This window comes from Temnothorax longispinosus, chromosome 7, assembly GCF_030848805.1.
Source record: "Temnothorax longispinosus isolate EJ_2023e chromosome 7, Tlon_JGU_v1, whole genome shotgun sequence".
Classification (NCBI taxonomy): Eukaryota; Metazoa; Arthropoda; class Insecta; order Hymenoptera; family Formicidae; genus Temnothorax; species Temnothorax longispinosus.
Window position 1 is genome coordinate 13,314,090 of NC_092364.1, and position 23,974 is coordinate 13,338,063.

At 35.3% G+C, this 23,974-nt stretch overlaps 3 protein-coding genes and 1 pseudogene across 9 annotated transcripts in view; 3 read left to right on the forward strand and 1 right to left on the reverse strand.

Moving 5' to 3' along the window:
- LOC139816445 (peptidoglycan-recognition protein LC-like) overlaps positions 1 to 23,974 on the reverse strand; it is a 71,669-nt gene that overhangs the window by 19,777 nt on the left and 27,918 nt on the right. The gene's annotated exons all lie outside the window — the stretch shown is intronic.
- On the forward strand, positions 2 to 5,629 carry LOC139816575 (uncharacterized). Of its 2 annotated transcripts, XM_071784177.1 has the most exons (4): positions 2 to 30; positions 432 to 1,079; positions 3,924 to 4,034; positions 4,388 to 5,629. In XM_071784177.1, the coding sequence occupies exons 2-4, from the start codon at positions 440 to 442 to the stop codon at positions 4,900 to 4,902; spliced, it is 1,266 nt and encodes a 421-aa protein (XP_071640278.1). In that variant the 5' UTR covers positions 2 to 30; positions 432 to 439; the 3' UTR covers positions 4,903 to 5,629. The 2 variants fall into 2 exon arrangements, with proteins under 2 accessions (XP_071640278.1, XP_071640279.1); XM_071784178.1 differs by lacking the exon at positions 2 to 30 and having other exon boundaries at positions 37 to 1,079.
- On the forward strand, positions 12,707 to 16,989 carry LOC139816576 (peptidoglycan-recognition protein LC-like; annotated as a pseudogene).
- On the forward strand, positions 19,738 to 23,945 carry LOC139816449 (uncharacterized). 5 transcript variants are annotated; one of them, XM_071783960.1, is made up of 4 exons: positions 19,885 to 20,607; positions 21,027 to 21,136; positions 21,212 to 21,853; positions 23,813 to 23,945. In XM_071783960.1, the coding sequence occupies exons 3-4, from the start codon at positions 21,220 to 21,222 to the stop codon at positions 23,842 to 23,844; spliced, it is 666 nt and encodes a 221-aa protein (XP_071640061.1). In that variant the 5' UTR covers positions 19,885 to 20,607; positions 21,027 to 21,136; positions 21,212 to 21,219; the 3' UTR covers positions 23,845 to 23,945. The 5 variants fall into 5 exon arrangements, with proteins under 5 accessions (XP_071640057.1, XP_071640060.1, XP_071640061.1 ...); XM_071783956.1 differs by lacking the exons at positions 19,885 to 20,607; positions 21,027 to 21,136 and adding an exon at positions 19,738 to 19,856; XM_071783959.1 differs by lacking the exons at positions 19,885 to 20,607; positions 21,027 to 21,136 and adding an exon at positions 19,750 to 19,848.

The window sequence follows — 23,974 nt, forward strand, 5'->3', positions numbered from 1 at the left end:
AGACAGCCGCCAGATGGTAATTTGTGCAAGGTAATCCTGAATATAAGTCAGTTAACCTTTTAATTTAGCGGATTGTTGTCGACCGGTTGCGTCAATTTAAAATATTAGGCTGCGTTCAGGAATTACGCCCAGGCACAGGGCATATACGTGACGTAACTTATAGCTTAGTAAATTATTCGCAAATTGTAAAAAAAATCAAATAAGAATTATGTTTACAAACTAATCTTTCTTTTGTTATTTGAAAAGAGAAGATTAAAAGACAAAAAATTAAGCCGCGCGGACATTTATATTCTAATTGAAAGTGAGAGAATCTTGTAGCGACCTGACGAATTTATCTAAAGACCCTACAGCTGTTTCTCGAGCGTATTCTGTTGCATGCGGCGTATTGCATTTTAAGACGTATCTGATGTATAAAGAAGGTGAATTTTCAGCGTAGCGCATGGATAGCGATATTGGTGCAACAGCGACATTGGTGCAACAGCAGCATCAAACGCTCGACGGTAATCACCATCAGGGTCAGAAGGAGCAGGACAAAGTGAATAGTACTGTTGTGTCTGCCGAGGGTCATGCGGTCGACAGGTTTCGCGGCGAGGCTGGATGTTCGGCGAAGGAAATCGCGGTTGTAGCTCCGGACAATGATAGCGTTGGAGATTCCTCTACGCAGTGCAGTGACGTTATAGACGACGACAATGAAGAAGAGGAGACGGATGTCGAGGAAAGCGGAGCCGGAGGCTGGATCATGAATCCGCCCGTATCGACCATCGTTCAGCAGCATCAAGCGTTCGATACCACGAATGGTTACATCGCCCTTCCGAATTCCGATTCGTCGAATTTCGGTGACGTTCGCGTGAAGGATTCGAGCAATGTGCATCTGGGTAATGAGGTCAACTACAATGGTCCGGTTACCATTCATGTAACCGTGAATGGTAACCATGTCGTTTACACGAATTCTAGTCCGACTCAAGATGCGAGTAAACATGACGCCAGCAGCGCCTTCGACAATACCCCGGATTTGTCGAGTAAAGACAACGAAGCTCCAAATGGATGCATCTTTCTGCAAAATACTAATTTAAATAAAGGTAATAGTTAATCGTGCAACCCAACAGGCCCGTTGCTTTTAGTTTTCCTATACTTCTTTCTTTTTGCAAGTATATATATGTTTAAGCATAAAATCGCCGGATATATAACTTAAAAAAAAACCAGATCTTTCATAAGTTTTTGTATCTTAGGATAACAACAGTTTTATATAAAATGTCATTTTATATAAGAATGAATTATAAATCGTAACCCACAAAATTGAATTATAATGTAAATATGCTAAGTACAATATGCATATTATAAATTGGAATATAATTAATATTTTTTATCGATATCATCGCAACAAGATATTACTCTAATATCTTTCCTAATAAAAGAAAATATACTTTCAATTCTTTCAAGTTTATAATTTAAAAACGTGTGAAATAAATATATTGAGTATCTAATTATAGAGAATCAATATTTGTCCTAAAAATTTTAAATATATTAGCAGAACGCAATAATTACTTGGTAAATATTCAGAGACATCATAGAATCAAATTCTCTTTTCTACGTTTTACATTTAAGCATTTTCGACAATTTGTGTACATATTTAGCCAGGAATGTTTAATCGATTAGACGTCAATCTAATAATGATACATTAATAAATAGTTCATGTCAAAAACTGTATTTGAGTCGCAAAAAATACCTTTAGTATATGCCTTTTTACCTAGAAGGAACTATTTACAAACTTTGATCGTTTAGATCTGGGTTTCCGCCACCTAGTGTGGCCTCGAAGGGTTAAAACTATATTCTGGAATAGTTGTGATAGGACTATTAATCAAACCCATACAGCATGGAATATGCAAGAAATGTGCTATAAACAATCTATAAATATTTTAATATTCCACGGAAACTTTCAGAATATTCTGTAGGAGTTCTATAAATATTCCATGAAATTTTGTCCATTCGGAATATGCATAGAATATTCTACAAATGTCTAATAAATATAGTACATTTAAAAAATGCATAGAATGTTCTATACATATTTTTACAAATATAGAATATTTGGAATATTTACGGAACATTTTGTTAATATTCTTAAACATTTATAGCATGTGCTATGAATATTCTGAAAAACTTTTCTAGAATTGTTATGAATATTTCAATAATAATCTGTGAACATTGCAATGAACATGAAATATTCAGAATATTAATAGAATATTTTTTACATATTAGTAGAATATTTTTAAAATAATCTATAAACATTTTAGGAAAAATATTGAAAACATTCTAATTATTCTAGGAATATTTAAAGAATATTTTGGAACATTTTATAAATATTCTGGAAAGCATTAATAAAAACTTTTTAGAAATCCGAGACCCTTGCGAGCTAACGAAGGGGAAGCGTAACGAGACCGCGAGAGAGTCGCCCCAGGTAGGACACGCCGATACTCGAGAAACGGGCCAAGACTGGCACGAGTGTCGGCTTGCCGACGTTTAATGCCCAAGCATGGCCCAACTATTACCCGAATTTGGGTACCCGAGGCTTGGCAAGCAAGTGCCACCCAATATTAGGCCAAAGCTTAATAGCCAATCCTTATTTTTTATCATTATTTTTAGATTTACAATTTTCTTTTTAAAAAAATAATTAAAAATATATAATTTTATATATAAAAATTTCATAATGAGCCGGCACTGGTTTCTGACATTCACCCAACATTGAGAAATATTATATCATATATCTAATTCAAATTTTATTACTCTTTTTAAACTGAATTTGTTTCTTAAGATGTTTTTTGAAAAATTATGTATTTGCGCTGGTTATGACATATGTAGACTATATATAACGATTACATCAAATTAAAAAGTAGTCTACCACGTAAGGCAGTTGGCTCACGATCCAGAGGTCCCGAGTTCGAATCCCACCAAGGTAAAACAAATTTAGTTAAAAAATAGTAATAAAATTTCGAAATAAATAATTTTTTTATGTCGGGTGAATATTAAATGTATAGAGAATATGCGATATCCCATTTTTAATGTTCCTAAAATAATCTATAAATGTTCTATAAATATATTTTGCATACATAAAAAAATTATGGATTATGCGGAAAAATTTATAAAACATTTGTAGATTATTCGAGAATATTTACAGAAATTTCTAAGAACATTCAAAGCGGGACATTACACGTTCTTTGCACATTTATAGATCATTCATGAATATTCTAAAGAATATTTATAGAACATTTATAGAATATTTCATGCTGTATGGGAAGTAGTTAATGATATTTGTGACATGTCGGCTGTTCTTCCGAAAATATTCATGCTCTGTTATTGCGACCGAAAATTACAACATTTTTGTTTATCAAGCATATTTCGGGTTCTGTAATACCATACATATTTTTGAACAACACCCTTAAGATGTTGCATGAATTTTTACGTGCACATTAATGAGAATTATGAGACTGAATTCGTCTAGGTGTCGACCACCCAGTGTGGCCGGGGCGTATTAAAAAAAGAGGTGTAGCCTCAGAGGTTTAATATCGACGATATTTTAGATTGAAAATTGTTAAATGTTACACGTACATTAGCTGCGCCACTAGAATTAAAGCTAAATATAAAAGAGCTATTTTCATCTCACAATATATATGTGTCACGCTATCTGGCATAGATTGGCAAATATTGCATGCCGCAAATATATGTTTACTCGATTGTAAACAGACTAGCAAAAAAGTGACCTCAAACAAGAATTTTAATGCTTTACGCGAGAAGCTTTATGTAATTATAATATTCCTTTCGTACATAGTGCTACCCGTTATTATAATAATTGCGAATTAATTTCATCAAACGATATTAAGTAGCTCGTAAAACTATCGTTCCAATATAGCTTTTTATAATTATTTTAGTGACGCAATGGTTCTGGACGTGGAAATGGCATATGGCTTTATCGTGCGTTCTAGTTTTAATACTTCTGGGTATTATAGTGTTCATAACTGTTCCAGACTCATCTACCGAGGGTAATTGTCCATCTAGAAAATATTTTGTTATGCAAGCGCGATACGAGCAAATGGTATCTTATCACGATTCCAAACTTAAAATCTGTCTCCTATATTATATATTTGTATTTATTCCATTTATTCGTCTATTTAAAAGCATGCTTTTTTACTTTCCTCGAGTCATATATTTTAAAACTTTGTGCATTCTTATATATAAGAGTAATATTTTAGATTTTAATGTTAAAGTTGACATATGCGTCTGATTGAGATTGCCAAATCCAGTGTTAAATTAAGGAGTTTCTAACTATAAATTTGTCTGCATGGTATATCTTGAACTTTTTGTACAATATGTATTTTATTTTCATGACTTGTAGGTAATGGGACAGAGTTTCGCATTGTCGAGAGGGACGAATGGGGTGCACGGCCGCCTTCAAAACCTCTAAAAGAAATGAAGCTGCCAGTATCATATGTAATTATTTGTGACTTTTGGGCAGAATTCTGTACCACGCTACCAGAGTGTGCAAACAGAGTGAGATTTGTGCAGGATTATTATATGGAAAAGCATGTAGCGGATATCGCCTATAATTTCCTCGTCGGAGGCGACGGCCTTGCATATGTTGGCAGAAGATGGAATTACGGTGCCCATACAGGACTATATAACAACATAAGTATCGGTATTGCGTTCATCGGTGCAGGTTTCACTTCGGGTGTACCGCCGAAAACACAATTAAATGCCGCGAAAGAGCTCATAAAGTTCGGCGTCAGAACCGGAAAAATTGCGCCTGACTATAAACTGCTTGGTCACCGACAAGTTAGGAATATTACGAGTCCTGGAGATGCCTTATATAATGAAATTAAAAAGTGGCCCCATTGGTCATCGAAGCCCTGACCAGATAGCTTGAAAATTTAACTTGTGAATGGAATACAATGTCTGAAAATATTTACATCTTTTTTTTTCTTTAAATCTGTAGTTGCCACTTGTTTATGTTAGTTAGATATAATTCCAACAAGTTCAGTTAACAGTTAACTGAATATATCGCGGATCTACTATTTTCGTTCCGAATATAAAATCTTCTTGAATACAATGAAATGTATGACAAAAGAGGTAGTCCCTGCAAATTTTGTAGCATCAATAAATTTAATTAGATCAAGCTAATTGGTGAATAAAGGAAGGAAATGTCATATATAAAAATATATTGTGTGTTGGAGGTATGATAATAGGCATTGTACTGGTTAAACTTTATAATAAAATTAATTGACTCTTATAAATAAATATTAGAATTGAAAATTGCTATGAAAATATATATCATGCATGATACAAGATATATACATCAGTAATAAATGTTAAGTAGTCTATTTTAAGTCAACCACACACCACACGCATTCACTCATGTGCCCAAACACCAGATTTCTTAGTTCAGTGGTTTGTATAAAGAAATAAAGATGCCAACGTGACACAGTTACTACATACCTTATTTTATTTTATAATATACCGGATTTATCAGTCATGTTTTAATACTTAATTTTGGGGAACATTTTGTATATACTATTAAAAAAATGTAATTTGTTATACATTTTAATGAGCCTATAATTTGTTAAATAAAGAAACATTACGTATTCAATTCCTGTACATCTTTTTTCCACCCGTAAAACATTATTTTGTACTCATCTCACAGTGGCGCGGATGGCAATCTACATACAACAAAAAATTTAAAAAATTAAAAATGCAAGAGAAAATAAAAGAGTGAAAGAAAAAACAATACTGTGATAAAAGAATGGAAGATCTAAAAAAAGATGCTGTAGAAAAAGCGATAGAAGAAATATTACCAGAAAGAACTCCACTGAAGTGGAGAAGTTTGTAACGATGCGCCCTTACGACAAGGCATCGTCCCCGGCTACCACCCGCCGGGAGCCGCCCGACGGGAGGACAGGGCGCGGTGCGCCCGCGTTTTTTAAACACTTGAAACGCACCGTGTGCGCGGGAAATCCGCCGCACCGGTGCCTTCCCGCACGACGCCGACGAGCGCCGAAGCGAGCCGATCCCCGCCGAAGCGAACACGCGGGATCGCGCCGCTCCCACCACCGCACCGTCGCCTGACGATCGGCCTCCCTCCTGCCAAGCTCACCGCGCCGCGCGGTATAAAAAGCCGGCGCGCTCGACGAAGAAGACACTTCGTCTTTACCACGGCTTTCCGCTATTCCTGACGAAGCTACCTTCCGAATCCTAGGGCAACACGCACAACGAGGTCCAGAGTTCTGGTTCTCGACTGAGGGTTCTCAGAGTGTTTCCGAGCTCCCCGATACTTGCCCCGACAACCACGGTACCGTGGGGTCGAGCGTGCTCGGCCTCGCCGCGAGAGTTCTCACAACCGTGATCCCGGGATTCCGCCATCCTCCGATGTAATATACCGCGCTCCGTATGTAATATACCGCGCTCCGTATGTGATATACCGCGTTCCGTATGTAACATACCGCGTTCCGTTATCATCGTATGCCTTCATTTGGTTCATATAGCACAGCTACTGCGTTCTGATATCTGTAGCCGCGTTCCATATGTAATATACCGCGTTCCGTATGTAACATACCGAATCTTGAATAAAGTGCATGTTACTGTCACATGGCAAATTGATTACTGTCTCTGGGCCTTTCATCGAACTCCCGATCCCGTAAACCAGTCCGCGTTCGATAAAGTCAGGCCGTTACAAGTTACGGTAAATTCTGGACAAGAAGAAGAGAAAATATGATTACAGAGAAACTGAAAGGTAAGGAACAGAAAAGGATAGTTATGGTTAAAAATAAGATCTTAAAGGAGAAAAACATAATTGTTGACAATGACCTAACTTGGAAGGTAAGACAGATACAGAGGGAAATACGTTTGCTAGAGGGGAGCATGGAGGCGAAAAAGGGAAGGAAAACAAGAGTAAAAATCAAATATAGGATTATACAAGTAATTGAAAAAAAGTTTACATGGAAAGGAGAGGAAGGTTTAAAAGAGCTAAATTTTTGGAGCAGGCAGAGCTCTGTTGGCCCATAAATAGTCGGGCAGACAGAAAAGGTGTTTAAGGTAGTCGTCTCGTCAGGGCATGTATTAGATAAAGTTTTCGATTTCGGATTTTATATCAAATTATATGATCAGATTTGCAGTCGATTTTTTCTGTGGCTCCTTATCGACTATTTACTCTAGAAAATCGATCTCGAAAATCACAAATTTTGCATTACTTCATACAGACGGCCAGAAAAAGAAGGCTCTATCACGGTTTCAATCACATATTTTCGCATTTTTCGATTAGATGAAGTGAGAAAAAACATTGCTTTTTGTACATTTTAGATTTCGAAGAATCCGATGCAACCATAAAATATATAGTTTACCGGAGATTTCGGTGCTAATTTTTTAGTTTATTTTAGTGAAAATGCGGTAATCGAGCAGACATTTTTTGGTCGAGGTGAGGTTGGGAAGACTTGGCAACGCCGCTGGCTAATCACTGTAGTTGCAGGTTATGGGGCTCGTCTTTCTTAGCCGAATTGGATAGTGATTGACACCCCTGTCATGCGTTTTGAAACCTTTTCTCAGTAATTGTCAAAATTCAATCGAAAAGTATTTTTCTCACTTGTAACCTTTTTCGACGACTCGCTTGATCAGCTGATCAAAACGGAGTCAAATGAGAAAAATCACATAATTTGGAAAAAGTAACATATACTTTGTCACGTATGAAATTTTACACCATAATTCATAAAATTATTTTTCCCTTAGCAAAAATTGCCTGAAATATATTTCTGAACGTGAAAACCTACAAACAGTCACATGACTAGCACGTAGCGAGACGCCTACCTTAATGTGGCCATTCCTACGGGCTACGTGTCGGCGCCGTCGGCGGAGCCTCTATAGTATTATTAAGTATAATATTTTCTTTTTATTCAATACCCGGGAAAAAATGGATGAGATCTGACCATGTCTGATTTGATAAAATGAGATACAACCAGATCTGAAATTCAAGTAAAGTCAGATCTGATTGGATACAATTTTATCTCGCCAGATCTGCATGGCCATATTTAATCACATGCAGCCATATATGCTGAACTATAATCCGATCTCACCAGATCTGACCATTGCCGCCGTTCGATATTGAATCGCAGATCCAATCGGATCTCTTCCGATCTAATCGGACATTATCTGATTGCTTCAGATCTCCTGAAGTACGAGCAGACGTTATGCCTCAGATCTTGTCGGATCTGAGCAGACCTAGCCAGACATGTCTTGATCTCATCAGATAAGACCAATCTTGGCTTACAAAGTTGTGTTGCTGATCCAATCAGATCTCTTCCGATCTTGCTGGATCTGAGCAGACCTAGTCAGACATATCTTGATCTCACCAGATAAGACCAATCTTGGCTTACAAAGTTGTATTGCTGATCCAATCAGATCTCGCCAGTATAGAACTTATAAAAATTTCGTTCTCAAATCGTCCATTATTAATTTTTACACCCAATGTTGGACATTATATCAAATATAATATTAACTCTGTAAAGGGGAAGCTTTTAAATGATTTTTGGTCAAAAAATCAATTTTAATAATAGGTAAATATAAAAGATTAATGTGTATATATAAAACATAAATCTTTTAAATTATTTTGCAAACATACCTTATAATTTAAACTGATAAAATAATATAATCACATATAAACTTATATAGTCATATAAGGTTATATATGATCAGATCATAATGTTGCATCTCAAAGCATCCGATAGATGGCATCCGACGGAATCTGATTCTCGTATTTAAAATTATTTGATGAACAGTGGTATAAAAACGGTATCAGACACGGCAGTGTCGTGCTAAGTTGCGCCAAGTTATGTAAATCATGGAACGGCACAACTTTTGTATCGTGGAGTCCACTTTTATAATAAAGTAGCACATTTAAAAAATAACATTTGAAAACAACAATTTTCTACAGTGGATGGACACCGGATCGGATCAGATCTACTCATGTCTGATTGGATCTGAGCAGATATAATAGATTATTCTCGTTACATATCTGACTCTATTTTCTAGGATTGGATCAGATCTACTCATGTCTGATTGAATCTGATCAGATAGGGCCAATATTTTGATCAAACCAGATCTGAGTGGATTGGATCTGATGAAATCTGCTCAAATCTGTTCAGATCTCTTGCATTTTTTCCCGGGTAACATTATCATTAAATAAAAACTATATTGAAGTAAAATATGTATTGACATCTCAGTATGTTAAATTCAATTCAATTTATGTAATCTTATTGTATTTATATATATAATCTCATTGTATCCAAAAGAATATGGTATACTATCATGGTTCGTGTTACTAGATTTTTTTAAAGATATAAAAAACTGTTTCTTAAAACAGTATTTTTCTAAATTTAATTTTAAGATATATATTTATACATATAACTAAATTCAAGTCTGTATTAGCAAAACCTCTACGAAACTCTTAGCTTCAAATTTTTTTTAAATACTCTGTCTTTTAACTCGAGGCAAATAATTATGCCATAATTAGTGCAAAATACTAATCTTTTATCTTTAATTGCAAAAAATCATATAATAGAAATAATATCGATGTTTCATGTACCCTATACTGATGTTAGAAATCCCCGGCCATGGAAATGAAGATACAAGTCCATTCGACTCCACAGAAAAGACTAAAAATCGTATAAAGCGACGTTATCGCACATATATGCATGCCGCAGCTACGTTTTGAGGGAAAGAGGCAAAGAGTGGGGCCACTGATTTTCCGAGCACGTTCGCGACAAGATAACGCAACAGCAGTCTGTTTTATGTCGGATTGAACGGAGATAATGTCGCCATTACTCGTACTTTGATTCCATCGATAGTTCGTTCGTCAATGAGTGCTGGATAAGCGGCTTGCGATCGCAAAATCCATTCTTTTCAATAAAAATGAGTGTCGTGCACTTCTAAGACATGTATACATATTCTCAGATCGCATCGCTTTAAGTTTACGGTAGCTCCATTTTAATACGCAGCAATGATATAGATTGAGATGCGACCGCGGTGCTATCCGTATGGTATCAGCAAAGGAATGTCAGGAATTCAAGGAATTATTATTCAAATTAAATACGGAACCTAATATTATATATGCGAGAGGGATTATCGTGCAATTCGTGCACGCCTGTTTCCGTTCTCCGTTCTTCTGTTCTTCATCTCGCTTTGCTTCTCGCAAGCGAGAACGAACGCTTTTCCACGATTTCACCTCCAAGGCGCGTCGTCCTTCAGCAACCGCGTAGCATCATCGTTGAAGCCAGTATTTATTTGATAGTGTCAACGAAGATAACTGATAATGGCTTAATCCGACTCCACTTTTGTTCGGATTGTACTTTGTTCTCGCGGAACGGTGCATCCTCCAACCAGCGGATGGTATCAACGACGTGACAAAAACCGTTAGAGCTATATATTGAATGAAGTTTTTTTTCCCGCGAAGCGCTTTTCACGGTTACTGCATCATGTAATAAATTTATGGTGAATTTAGTGTTGGCAAAGTGACCACCACCAGCACGAGCGATGATTTGCGCGAGGTAATCTCGAGTATGAGTCAGTCAATACTTAATTTAGCGGATAAAGCGGATAATGCGGATTGTTGCCGATCGGCTGGGCCGATTTAGGATATTGATCATGAGTGATGTTTCTTGATTGAGCTTGTCTTTTATTTTACGTACTTACGAGTTCTCGATTAAAATAAAATGTACGCAAAATACGATATTTTCACGATAAATTTCGCTTTTACAGTTGATGTTGTAATTTGTTAAGACAATGCATAATGGACTATTTATATCTGCTATAATGAAGACGTCATGATCAAGAAGTCACAAAATGACATCTTCTGTCATAAATCATACAAAAAATGTAAATAATTTTATCGGAGCAAGAGTTAAACCATATGACTATAATTTAGAAATTTGCCACTGTGATATAGATATGAGGAATATGATTGATCAGCCAGATTGAACGCAACTTATTCCGCAGTAAAATATTTTGAATGGCGAAGATATAATTGTGATGTTTAGTGCATGCTAGTATAATCGATGTCCATAATTTGTTTACAAAGAAATCAGTTTGTTGTAGATGCTTTACTTCTTATGAAAGATACTCACCGTTTTTTTCTCGCCGTTGTTTTTTCACATACATTCTACTCGAGACTTATCCCATTGATCGACGTGAATACCCATAATCTGTAAAAATGGAGTTTAAATAATATTATTGTTATTGAGTTATATACATACAGAACAATAAATGTACTGGAACATTTCTGAATTGTTCGCGATGATTTTTATTTATAAAATAACGATGTAAGATAAAAAATGCGACTTAAAAAGAGCACAATGACGTACATTAACGATGTCTAGTGTGTTCGCTTTCGAGAATTCTTAATGACTTAAGGCTCCTGGGTAGTCACCGCGGCCATATTGGATTCTTACTATCGAGGCGAGGAAAACACCTAATTTTAAGTTGCGGTATTTTCCGAAATAAAAAGACATTTCAATAAATAAAAAATCACGACAGATCGTTTCAGCACACTTCAAAAATTGACCGGATACTATCCTTTTCCCTCGACATTAAACAAACAGCCATAAAACGAAGCCTAAACATACGGAAAACAAGCCGTTTGACGACTATCGAAAGGAGTGGTGAATGTTCCTTCCGCATATATATTTCTTGCAAATCTTACCATACGGTCAATTTTACGAGTTTCACGAATACGTTAAACGTTAGAGCACAAGTACAGAGCGAATAATAAAGAAATATACCGCAACTTAAAATAAGGTTGTCAACATGTCACAAGACAGAATTCTCCATTGGAGAGAGTGAGAGGAGAGAGTTCTTATTTCTGCCGCGACGGTACGGCGCTACCGTCAACGCAGAGTTCTCGGCTCAGGGACCAGGAGCCTTAAACGATATAATTTTTAGATATAATGAAGAATTTATCCACTGAATTAGCACATCGGATATATTTAATGTACGCATATAATTTGTATTGATTTATAATAATTAATAAATATCCGCTATGTGTAAAATGCATAAATGCGATTTACACCGTATGCAACATAACGTTAGTTCTTCTTATTCCGTTAACGGAGGAAGTTTGAACAAATTTACCATACCAGATAATATTTGACTTATCGAATTTTATTTTTAATCTATATTCCATTAAGCTTCTTATCATTACCGTTTATGTCGCAGAAATTGCTCCCCGATCACTAATTCTGTTAATTCGTGCATTTATACCTACGTTTGGTCAACATAATTTCCTTGATTAAATATTCTATTGCTGTACGAAATAAGGACTCAACAGGCACATCCGACAGCCGTCTATTAGAAACGAGCTGTTACATACCTCGATGATTTTATTCAACAATATACTAATAATCGGTTTTAGCAATTAGTCTATCATAAGCATATGATTCAACTTGTTCTCAACCTTTTTTGTAAATCTTACGAAGAAATTGCAGATCTGGCAAGAAATTTTGTTCAAGTGCTTACATACAAACAACAATTTTTGAAAAAATTATTTTTAAAATATAATAACAGCCGTAGCTTTTCACAAACTGTTAAAAAAATTCTATATTTAACAAAAAAGAATCACGTCTGATAAAATCTTGTAGCAAAATAACGAATTTATCCAAACCCAACAGCTGTTTCTCGACAAGCTGATTCTGCTGCATGCGGCGTATCGCATTTCGAGACGTATCCGACAAAGGAGACGAATTTTCCGCGTAGCGCATATGTATGTTGACATTGATGCAACAACAGCAGCAAACGCTCGACGGTAATCACCAGGGTCAGACGGAGCAGGACCACGTGAACGGTGTATCTGCCGAGAATCACGCGGACGACAGGTCTCACAGCGAGGCTGAGCGCTCGGCGAGGGAAACCGTGGTCGTCACTCCAGGAAATGATAGCGTTGGAGATTCCCTTACGCACTGGATTGACGTAGACAAGGTCAATGAAAAAGAAAAAACGGATCGACATCCGTCTTTCGACAAGAAGACAGCGGCTGGATCACGAATCAGCCGATATCGTCGACCATTGTTCAGCAGCACCAAGCGTTCACCACCACAAATGGCAATGTCGTCTTACCGAATCCCGATCCGTCGGATTTCGGCGACATAACCGTGACGAATTCGACGAGAGTGCGTGTGGGTAATGAGACCATCTACAATGGTCCGGTTACCATAAACTAATTCGTTTACACGAATCCTACTCCGAATCAGGATGCGATTGAACTTGATGTTATGCGCCCCTCCGACAATATCTCGGATTTGTCGACGAGTCAGGACAACGGAGTCCCAAATGAATAAATTTTTCCACAAAATATTAAATTAAATAAAGGAAATAATTAATTATTGCAACGCAATAGATTGTTTAGGCTCGTTTCTTTTAGTTTTTTTATACTTCTTTCTTTTTGTACGGATATACTAATATTTAAGTACAAAATTGCCGAATAATTAAAAAAGTCAGATCTTTTATAAGTTTCTGGAATGATCATAGAATAACAACAGGACACAGATTTATATAAGAAATTATAAATCGCAACTCACTAAATTGAATTATAATGCAATTATGCTAAATATTTTATAAATTGAATATAATGTAAATATTTTTTATCGATGTCTTCGCAATGAGACATTACTCTAATACCTTTCCTCATAAGAAAAAATACACTATCAAGCTTATAATTTGAAAGCGTGTGTAATAAATATTTTCAATATCTAAATATCATAGGACGAATTAATATTCGTCCTAAAAATTTTAAATATATTATAGTAGAACGTAATGATTACTTGCGGACACTGATTTTAATCTGATAAATTCAAAGATATATCATAGAATCAAATTCTCTTCGTTTTATATGTAAACATTTCAACACTTTGTGTTGCTTACGTATCCAGCCAGAAAAGAATAGTTGAATCGACATCAATTCGATGTCGACGCATTGATAAATAATCGATGTCAAATACTGATTATTATGTTTGTAACCTCCGATCTCATCACAACTGTTTTCATGTCAATTAAACAATTACGAATATTTTTGTAAGATTTCTATTATTGTCTTTCATCTGAATATATATCAGTAAAAAATATCAAAATATCAGTATTCGACATCAATCATTCATCGATGAATTAACGTCGATTTGACTAATCATCTCTAGTTAGATCATAGACAAGTCTATGAGTTAGATAGCACTGTTTGAGATAATTGAAAAAGCAAACATAAAAACGGATAAATGGAGTAGGTATATGTTTTAATTGTCGATTATCAGATAAATGCGATAAGAATGAGTAATATGTACGATCTTTATCTATTTTAAAGCAGTATCGATAATTTTTTCCTTTTAGAACATACATGTCTTTATTTATCTGAAAGAAACCTATTTACAAACTTTGACCTAAACCAGAGCATGGGTGTTTTCGGAAGAACAGCCATTTCTTCTCTTATACGTAAAGTATAATAATATTATTCAAACTGTTCAAATTGCAACAATTTTTAAAACTAATTTTAATGATACGTTACCAATGTCATTAACTCCTTTGACCAATGGTCTTGTCATACTATTCTACAATATATAAGTTTAATATCGACGATATTCTAGAGATTAATAATTTTTACACTTTAGTCGCGCCACAAGAATTAAAGCTAAATATAGAAGAGCTATCTTTTACCTCACGCAGTATATATGTGGCTATTCGTAGATTGGCCCGATATTGCATGCCGCAAATTTACTCGATTGTGAATAGAATAACAGAAAAGTGATATAAATCAAATTAAGAATTATAATAATGCTTTACGTCAGGGGGACTTATAATGTAATTAGAATACTCCTTTCCTACACACGGGTTATCCGTCATAATAACTCTGTATGCATTTCATTAAACGGTATTGATCGTGAAATCGTTCTAATACAGCTTTTTATAATTATTCTAGTGTCGCAATGGCTCTGGACGTGGAAACGTGCGGTTTTATCGTGCGTTCTAACTTTAATACTTCTAGCTATTGTAATGCCCATAACTGTACATTTAACTCATCAATCGGACGCATCGGTCTTCCCGGAAATTCCAACCTCATCGCTCGAGGGTAATTGTCTATTTGGAAAATTTTTCGTTTTGCAAGTGCTACAACTTAAAATCTGTATCTTGCACTCTAATATTTGTATTGTATTTATTCCATTTATTCGTTTACTTAAAAGCACTTTTTTACTTATTTCCACGTTTCATATGTTATATATTTCAAAACACTTTGCACTGTCATATATATATATATATATATATATATATACACTGCATAGCCGGAAAATTATATACCCGGAAAATTATATATATATATATATATATATAATTTATATATATATAATTTAACTGATTAACACCGAATGTCACAATCTTAATGATTAAGATTGTGACATTCGGTGTTAATCAGTTAAATTAAGAAGCTTTTAATCTGATATATTTTGAACCTTTTGCATAGTATGTATTTTATTTTCATGACTTTCAGGTACAAACGTAACAGACGCTTCATTACGCTTTGTCGAGAGAAACGAATGCGGTGCACTGCCGCCCTTGGTGCCCCTAATAAAAAGGAATTAAGCTGCCAGTACCATATGTAATTATTAGTCACTCCGCGACATCGGTCTGTATCACTCCATCAGATTGTGCATTCCAAGTGAGATTCCTTCAGTATTCGCATTTCAACGATTTCAATTTTGTGGATATCGGCTATAATTTTCTTATTGGAGGTGACGGCTTCGCATATGTCGGCAGGAGCTGGAACTACGTCAGTGCCCATGCCCGCGGTTATAACAGCAAAAGTATCGGCATTTCTTTCATTGGTGGATTCAATTTGACTGTACCGCCGAAACCGCAATTACGTGCCGCGCGAATGATCATAGAGCTCGGCGTCAAAGCTGGAAAGATCGCGCCCGACTATAAACTGTTAGGTCACCGACAAGTTTTGAAAACTCTGAGTCCTGGAGATGCCTTATATAACGAAATTAAAAAGTGGCCCCATTGGTCACCCAAGACCTGACCCGATAACTTAAAAGTTTAACTTATGAATGAAATACTATACATCTAAAAATATTTACATCTTGATTTTCTTTTAAATCTGTAATTGCCGCACTGCAAATCCAAGTGTGTTAGTTTTATTCGCATAAACGTCTAAAAATAAAACATTCAAATACAGTTCTTTTTACACATTTTTAGGCATTTTAAGTTACGTTATTTAACCGTGTTAATCGTATTAAATTAAAAATTAATACGTTAAATCGTGTCAAATAATTTACGTGATTTAAAACGGCAAGAAATGTGTCAGAAGAGTTTTAGCTAAATAACACATTTGCATTTGCAGTGTATCTATATATCTATGTCAGTGGGATATAATTCCAACAAGTTCAGATTAACTCATTCAGTTAACTGAATATATCGCAGGTCTATTATTTTTGTTTTAAATATAAAATCTTTTTACACTCAAATACAGTGAAATATATGACAAAAGAATTAGTCTCTGCTTTCGTAGCATCAATAAATTTAATTAGATCAAGCTAATTAGTGAATAAAGGAAGGGAATGTCATATATAAATATATATTGAGTGTAGAAGATATAAAAGGCATTTTACTGGTTGTACGAACTTTATAATAAAATTGATTTGCTGTTAAATAAATATTAAAATTGAAAATTACTATAAAAATATATACCATGCATGATACAGGATATATATATCAGTAAGGAATGTTAAGTGGTCCATTTTAAATCAACCACACACATTCACTAATGTGTCGAAACATCAGATTACTCAGTTCAGTGGTTTGTGTAAAGAAATAAAGGTGCCAATGTGATAATTACTTTCTATATTATTACTGTATATACTTTATTTTATAATATGCCGAATTTATCAGTCATGTTTTAATACATAATCTTGGAGAACATGTTTATATAAAAAATGTAACATTTAATTGTTGTACATTCAATGAGTCTATTACTTGTTAAATGAAGAAATATATACGTCCGTTAAATAAAAAAGAACATATTCAATTCCTGTATATCTTTTCTTTACTCGTCAAACATCATTTTGTACATCTCACATTGGCTAGGATTTACATGCAATAGGAAATTTAAAAAATAAAAATATAAGAGAAATTCCTCTTGCATTTTTAATTTAAATAAGAGAGAAAAATAAGAAAACTAATAATATTGTGATTAAAAAAGAGATGCTGTAGAAAAAGCGGTGGAAGAAATGTTACAAAAAGAAGTCCACATAGAAATTAGAACAAGTTCTGAACAAGAAAAAGAACAAATATGATTACAGAGAAACTGAAAGGTAAGGAACCGAAAATTACAGTTATGGTTAAAATGAAGATCTTAAAGGAGAAAAATATTGACAGTGACCTAACTTGGAAGGTAAGACAGATACAAAGGGAAATATATAATAATTGAAAGAAGTTTGCATGGAAAAAAGAGGGGGTTTAAAAGAACTAAATTTTTGAAGCAGGCAGAGTTCTGCTGGTCCATAAATAAGCGGAAAGGAGACTGTTAATGCTGCTGTTCCTACGGGTTATATGTCGGCGAAGCCTCTATATTATTACTAGCTGGTTACCCGGGCTTCGCCCCGGAGGACATATGTAATAAGACACGCAAATAGTCTCTCTCTCTGTCTCTCTCTCTCTCTCTCTCTCCGTCTCTCTCTCTCTCTCTCTCTCTCTCTCTCTCGCTCTCTCTCTCTCTCTCTCTCTCTCTCTCTCCTCTCTCTCTCTCTCCTCTCATCTTGCCCTCTCTCTCTCTCTCTCTCTCTCTCTCTCTCTCTCTCTCTCTCTCTCCCTCTCTCCCTTGTCCCTCCCTCTCTCTCTCTCTCTCTCTCTCTCTCTTTCTCTCTCTCTCTCTCAAATGCTATAAATTGAAAAATATTACTTTTTTATCGACTAAAGTTCAATTCTGTCGTATACACTTTGAGATTCACTCAATTATTTCCTAAAAAATTAGAAAAATTTTGTAACCGATTTCCAAAAAGATACCGGTTCCCAAAAAGATCGGTAACAAAAAACTACAATTTATAGCACTTCCCGGGAAATTCTACCCCTGTTTTATATACAATTCTTTATAATTCGATCAATTATTTCCCGAAAATTTCGAAACTTCTGATACCGATTCCCAAAAAGATCGGTAACGAAAAATTATGTACTTTATAGCACTCTCCGGGAAATTCTACGCCTACTTTGTATGTACAATTCTTTGAGATATGATTATTCGGAACCGGTTTCCAAAAAAAAATCGGTAACAAAAAATAGTACACTTTATAGCATTTTCCGGGAAATTCTACCCCTACTTCATGTATAATTCTTTGAGATTCAATCAATTATGTCCCGAAAAATTAAAAAAACTAGTTTCCAAAAAGATTGGTAACAAAAACTATACACATTATAGCGCTCCCCGTAAAATATATTCTACCCCTACTTCATATACAATTCTTTAAAATTCGGTCAATAAATTCCCGAAAAATTGAAAAAATTTCCGTACCGGTTTCCAAAAAAATTGGTAACGAAAAATTATACACTTTATAGCACTCCCCGGAAAATTCTACCCCTGTTTGATCTACAATTCTTTGAAATTCGGTGAATTATTTCCCGAAAAATTAGAAAAATTAGAAAAACCGGTTTCCAGAAAATCGGTAACAAAAAACTATACACATAGTGGCACTCCCCGGAAAATTCTACCCCTATTTCATATACTTTTGGTAAAAATTCGGTTCAGGGGTTTGGGCTGGGCGTTGATGAGTCAGTCAGTCAGTCAGGACATCTTCCTTTATATATATAGATTAGGTAGATGTAATATTTTCTTTTTATTCAATAATACTATTATTTAATAAAATACTATATAAAACACTACATAAAATACTGTATAAAATACTATATCAAAGTAAAACATGTATTGACATGTCGGCATGTTAAATTTAATTAAATTTATGTAATCTCATTGTATCCAAAAAGAATTGGTTCATTCCAGTAGATTTTTTCAAAATATGGAAAATTGTTTTAAAACATTGTCTTTCTAAATTTAATTTTAAGATATATATTTATACATATAACTAAATATATAAGTCTGTGTCTATATATAGAAAGATCTCTACGAAACTCTTAGCTCCAAATTTTTTTTTATAATGCACTGCCTCTTAATTCAAGGCAAATAATCGTGACATAATTAGTGCAAAACACTAAACATTTTCATCTTTAATTGCAAAAAATTATATAATAAGAGTAATATAGATGTTTCGTGTATGCTATTGGTGTTAGAAATCTCCGACTATAGAAATGAAGATACAAGTCTATTCGATTGCACTAAAAGACTAAAGGCCTCCGCACAATAAAAAATATAAGGAACAGATATTAGCGATTAGGACTAAAGAATCAAGAATAAAGTTGAATGCACGATGAAAAATACTGGCAACAGAAACAGGGAATAACACAGGCAATAGATTTTTAATCTATCGGAAGCCGTGCATTAATGCTACACCAGCTTTATTTATTTAATTTCTTATTTTTAATCGCTAATACCTATCTGTTCCTTGTTTCTTATATTTTTCATTGTGCGGGGGCCTTAAAAATCGTCTAAAGCGACGTTATCGCAAATATCGCATATACATGCGTGCCACAGTTGTGTCATTGATAATTGATTGAAGGAAAGAGGCAAAGAGTGGGGTCACAGATTTCCGTCCACGTTCAACAAGATAACGCTACAGCAGTTTGTTCTGTGCCGGTTTGAACGGAGATAATACTGTCATTTCGTGTGCTTTGATTGCATCGGTAATTCGGTAATTCGATTGTCAGTGACTGTTTGACAAGCGGCTTGCGATCGCAAAATCTGTTCTTTTCGATAAAAACGAGCGTCACGCACTTCTTAAAAAAATATATATATATATAATATATATATATATATGCAACATATTTTCGGATCGCACTGTATTATTTACATTCGCTTTAATATGCAGCTTGATACGCTGATAGATTTGGCGACATGGTGACTGCGGTGCCATCAACGTACCAGCACATATAGGAAGCTGAGGCGTTATTATTCAAATTAAATAGGATAATACTTATTGTGCGAAAAGGAATATCGTGCATGTGATACCAGTTTTTAGTCTCTGCTTTTCTGTTCTTTTCCTCGTTTTGCTTCTGCGAGCAAGAACGAGCGCCTTCTACAATTCCACATTCAAGGCGCATCTTTCAGCAGCCGTATGGCGTTATCGCTGAAGCCAGTATCTGTCTCACAGTGTCGTAGGATCAATGAAAATAGCCGATAGTGACTTGAATCGAGTCCGTTTTTGTTCGAATTATATTTTGTTCCCGCGGGTACATTTTGTTCCTGACGGTGCATCCTCCAACTGCAGGTGTTGTCAACGCGACGTGTCGAAAACCGTTAGGGCTAGATCAAATAAAGTTTTCCTTCCCGCGGAGCGCTTTCCACAATGACAGCACCATGTCGTCATAGATCAATGGTGATTTTAGTGTTGACAAAGTGACCGCCGCCAGATGATAATTTGTGCAAGATAATCCTAAATATAAGTCAGTTAATCTTTTAATTTAGCGGATTGTTGCCGACCGGTTGCGTCAATTTAAAATATTAGGGTGCATTCAGTAATTACGCCCAGGCACACCTAAGTAATTCTAATGCTATAATATACGTGACGTAAATTATAGCTTAGAGTTAGAGCCAAAGCACATAACATGCATGGCGTAGCGATATACGACGGTCGTAGTCCTCGACCTGACAAATCAGGATGCGCCAAAGCTTGTGCGTTACTTACGTCCACGACTACGACTGTCATATGTGCTTTGGCTCTTACCCAGGTTGAATTTCTGAACGCAGCCCTGATGTTTCTCGAGCTTGTCTTTTATCTTACCTTCGAAGTTTTCACAAATTGTAAAAAAAAACCAAATAAGTATTATGTTTACAAACTAATCTTTCTTTTGTTATTTGAAAGGAGAAAATTAAAAAACAAAAATTTCAACCGGACATTTATATTCTAATTAAAAGTGAGAGAATTTCGTAGCAACCTGACGAATTTATCTAAAGACCCTACAGCTGTTTCTCGTGCGTATTCTGCTGCATGTGCGGCGTATCGTATTTTAAGGCGTATTTATTGATGTAAAGAAGGTGAATTTTTAGCATAGCGCATGGATAGCGACATTGGTGCAACAGCGACATTGGTGCAACAGCAGCATCAAACGCTCGACGGTAATCACCATCAGGGTCAGAAGAAGCAGGACAACGTGAATGGTACTATTGAGTCTGCTGAGGGTCATGCGGTCGACAGGTTTCGCGGCGAGGCTCAATGTTTGGTGAAGGAAATCGCGGTCGTAGCTTCGGACAATGATAGCGTTAGAGATTCCTCTACACAGTGCAGTGACGTTATAGACGACCACAATGAAGAAGAGGAGACGGATGTCGAGGAAAGCGGCGCCGGCGGCTGGATCATGAATCCGCCGGTATCGACCATCGTTCAGCAGCATCAAGCGTTCGATACCGGAAATGGTTACATCGCCCTTCCAAATTCCGATTCGTCGAATTTCGGTGACGTTCGCGTGAAGGATTCGAGCAATGTGCATCTGGGTAATGAGGTCAACTACCATGGTCCGGTTACCATTCATGTAAACCAGCAATTCGTTTACACGAATCCTACTCCGAATCAGGATGCGATTGAACTTGACGTTATCAACGCCTCCGACAATATCGCGGATTCGTCGACGAGTCAGGACAACGAAATTCCAAATGCATCAATTTTTCCACAAAATACTGAATTAAATAAAGGTAATAGTCAATCGTGCAATGCAATAGATTGTTTAGGCCCGTTTCTTTTAGTTTTTCTATATTTAATTCTTTTTTTCCGTAAGTACACTGCAGGTATGTTTAAGCACAAAGTCGCCGAATAATTAAAAAGGACAGATCTCTCATAAGTTTCTGGATTATAGAATAACAACAGAATAAAGTTTTATATAAGAAATTATAAATCGCGACTCACTAAATTGAATTATAATGCAAATATGCTAAATATGTTATATAAACTGTTATAAATGTCATCGGAACAAGAAATTACTCTAATATCTTTCCTCTGCATAAGAGAAAATATACTTTTAAGCTTACAATTTGAGAAAGCGTGTGTAATAAATATCTTGAGTATCTAAATATTATATATTAGGACGAATCAATATTCGTCCTAAAAATTTTAAATATATGTATATTAAAAGGTAATTATGCATATATTAAGATTCCACTCGCCAATGACCTTGACCTTGACATATGTTGTCAAGGTCACCCTCTTGAGTGACCTTCAGAAGTTTTTAGCCGGCGGTCGTTATTTGTTAAGAAGTTATTAACAAAAAAAGTTTGAAAAATATAGCAGCTATTTTGAGTATTGGAAAGCATAAACAACTAATATTACGTTTCTTTTTTTAAAGCAGAGAATGCTTTATGCAGCGACTTCTCGCGAAATAAAGTATTCTCTGCTTTAACAAAAAATCTTCAATTTATCAACAATTTACTGCTTTAAATGTTGTGTTTTGATAAAGTAGCAAGTTTCACGCAAGTTCTCTACTTAAAAAAAAAACGTAATAGTGGTCGTTTATGCCTCTCAATACTCAAAATAGCTGCTATATTTTCGAAACTTTTTTTGTTAATAACTTTTTAACGAATAACGACCGCCGGCTAAAAACTTCTGAAGGTCACTCAGGAGGGTGACCTTGACAACATATGTCAAGGTCAAGGTCATTGGCGGGTGGGGTCTTAATATGCATAATTACCGAATCAAATTCTCTTCTCTATACGTTTTACATTTAAGCATTTTCGACAATTTGTGTTGCGTACATATTTAGCCAGAAATGTTTAGTCGATTAGACGTCAATCTAATATCGATACATTAATAAATAGTTGATGTCAAAAACTTTATTTGAGTCCGAAAAATACCTTTAGTATATGCCTTTTTATCTAGAAGGAACTATTTACAAACTTTGATCGTTTAAATCTGGGTTGCCGCCACTTATTAGTTAGTGTGGCCTCGAAGGGTTAAAACTATATTCCGGAATAGTTATTGTGATAGGACCATTAATTAAAGTAGTTAATGATATTTGTGATATATTGGCTGTTCTTCCGAAAATGTTCATGCTCTAAACCAGAGCATGAACATTTTGACTAATGGTCCTGTCAAAACTATTCCAGAATTTAGTTTGAACCCTTTGAGGCCACACTATAGGTGGCGGCAACACAGACAAAAATTCAAACCCAATATTTTTAAGATAGGTTTCATAATCAGTGTCCCTCCAGTTAGGATCTCTAGTTTGAGTTCTTCTCTCAAAGATCCGTACAGTAGAAAGGCTTTAAGCCATGTCAGTTATGCTTAATAAACATTTTAAAATTATTTATGGGTGGTGACCACCCAGGTGTGGCTTCGGTGTATATTTCTTATTGCAATCGAAAATTACAATATTTTTGTTTATCGAGCACTTTGCGGATTCTGCATTGCACTATATACATATTTTTGAACAACACCCTTAAGATGTTGCATGAATTTTTACGTGCACATTAATGAGAATTATGAGACTGAATTCGTCTAGGTGTCGACCACCCAGTGTGGCCGGGACGTATTAAAAAAAGAGGTGTAACCTCGGAGGGTTAATATCGACGATATTTCAGATTGAAAATTGTTAAATGTTACACATTAGCTGCGCCACTAGAATTAAAGCTAAATATAAAAAAGCTATTTTTATCTTACAGTATATATATATGTGTCACGCTATCTGGCATAGATTGGCGAAATATTGCATGCCGCAAATATATGTTTACTCGATTGTGAACAGACTGGCAAAAAGTGACATCAAACAAGAATTTTAATGCTTTACGCGAGGGGCTTTATGTAATTATAATATTCCTTTCGTA

What these genes read in the sequence shown, in the direction of transcription:
- LOC139816449 (XM_071783956.1), top strand. Translation starts at nt 21,220, where the DNA reads ATGGATAGCGACATTGGTGCAACAGCGACATTGGTGCAACAGCAGCAT. An exon ending in AAATACTGAATTAAATAAAG is followed by an intron (nt 21,854 to 23,812) that starts GTAATAGTCAAT and finishes TTTATCTTACAG; the next exon opens with TATATATATATGTGTCACGC.
- LOC139816575 (XM_071784177.1), top strand. Translation starts at nt 440, where the DNA reads ATGGATAGCGATATTGGTGCAACAGCGACATTGGTGCAACAGCAGCAT. An exon ending in AAATACTAATTTAAATAAAG is followed by an intron (nt 1,080 to 3,923) that starts GTAATAGTTAAT and finishes TAATTATTTTAG; the next exon opens with TGACGCAATGGTTCTGGACG. An exon ending in TCCAGACTCATCTACCGAGG is followed by an intron (nt 4,035 to 4,387) that starts GTAATTGTCCAT and finishes CATGACTTGTAG; the next exon opens with GTAATGGGACAGAGTTTCGC.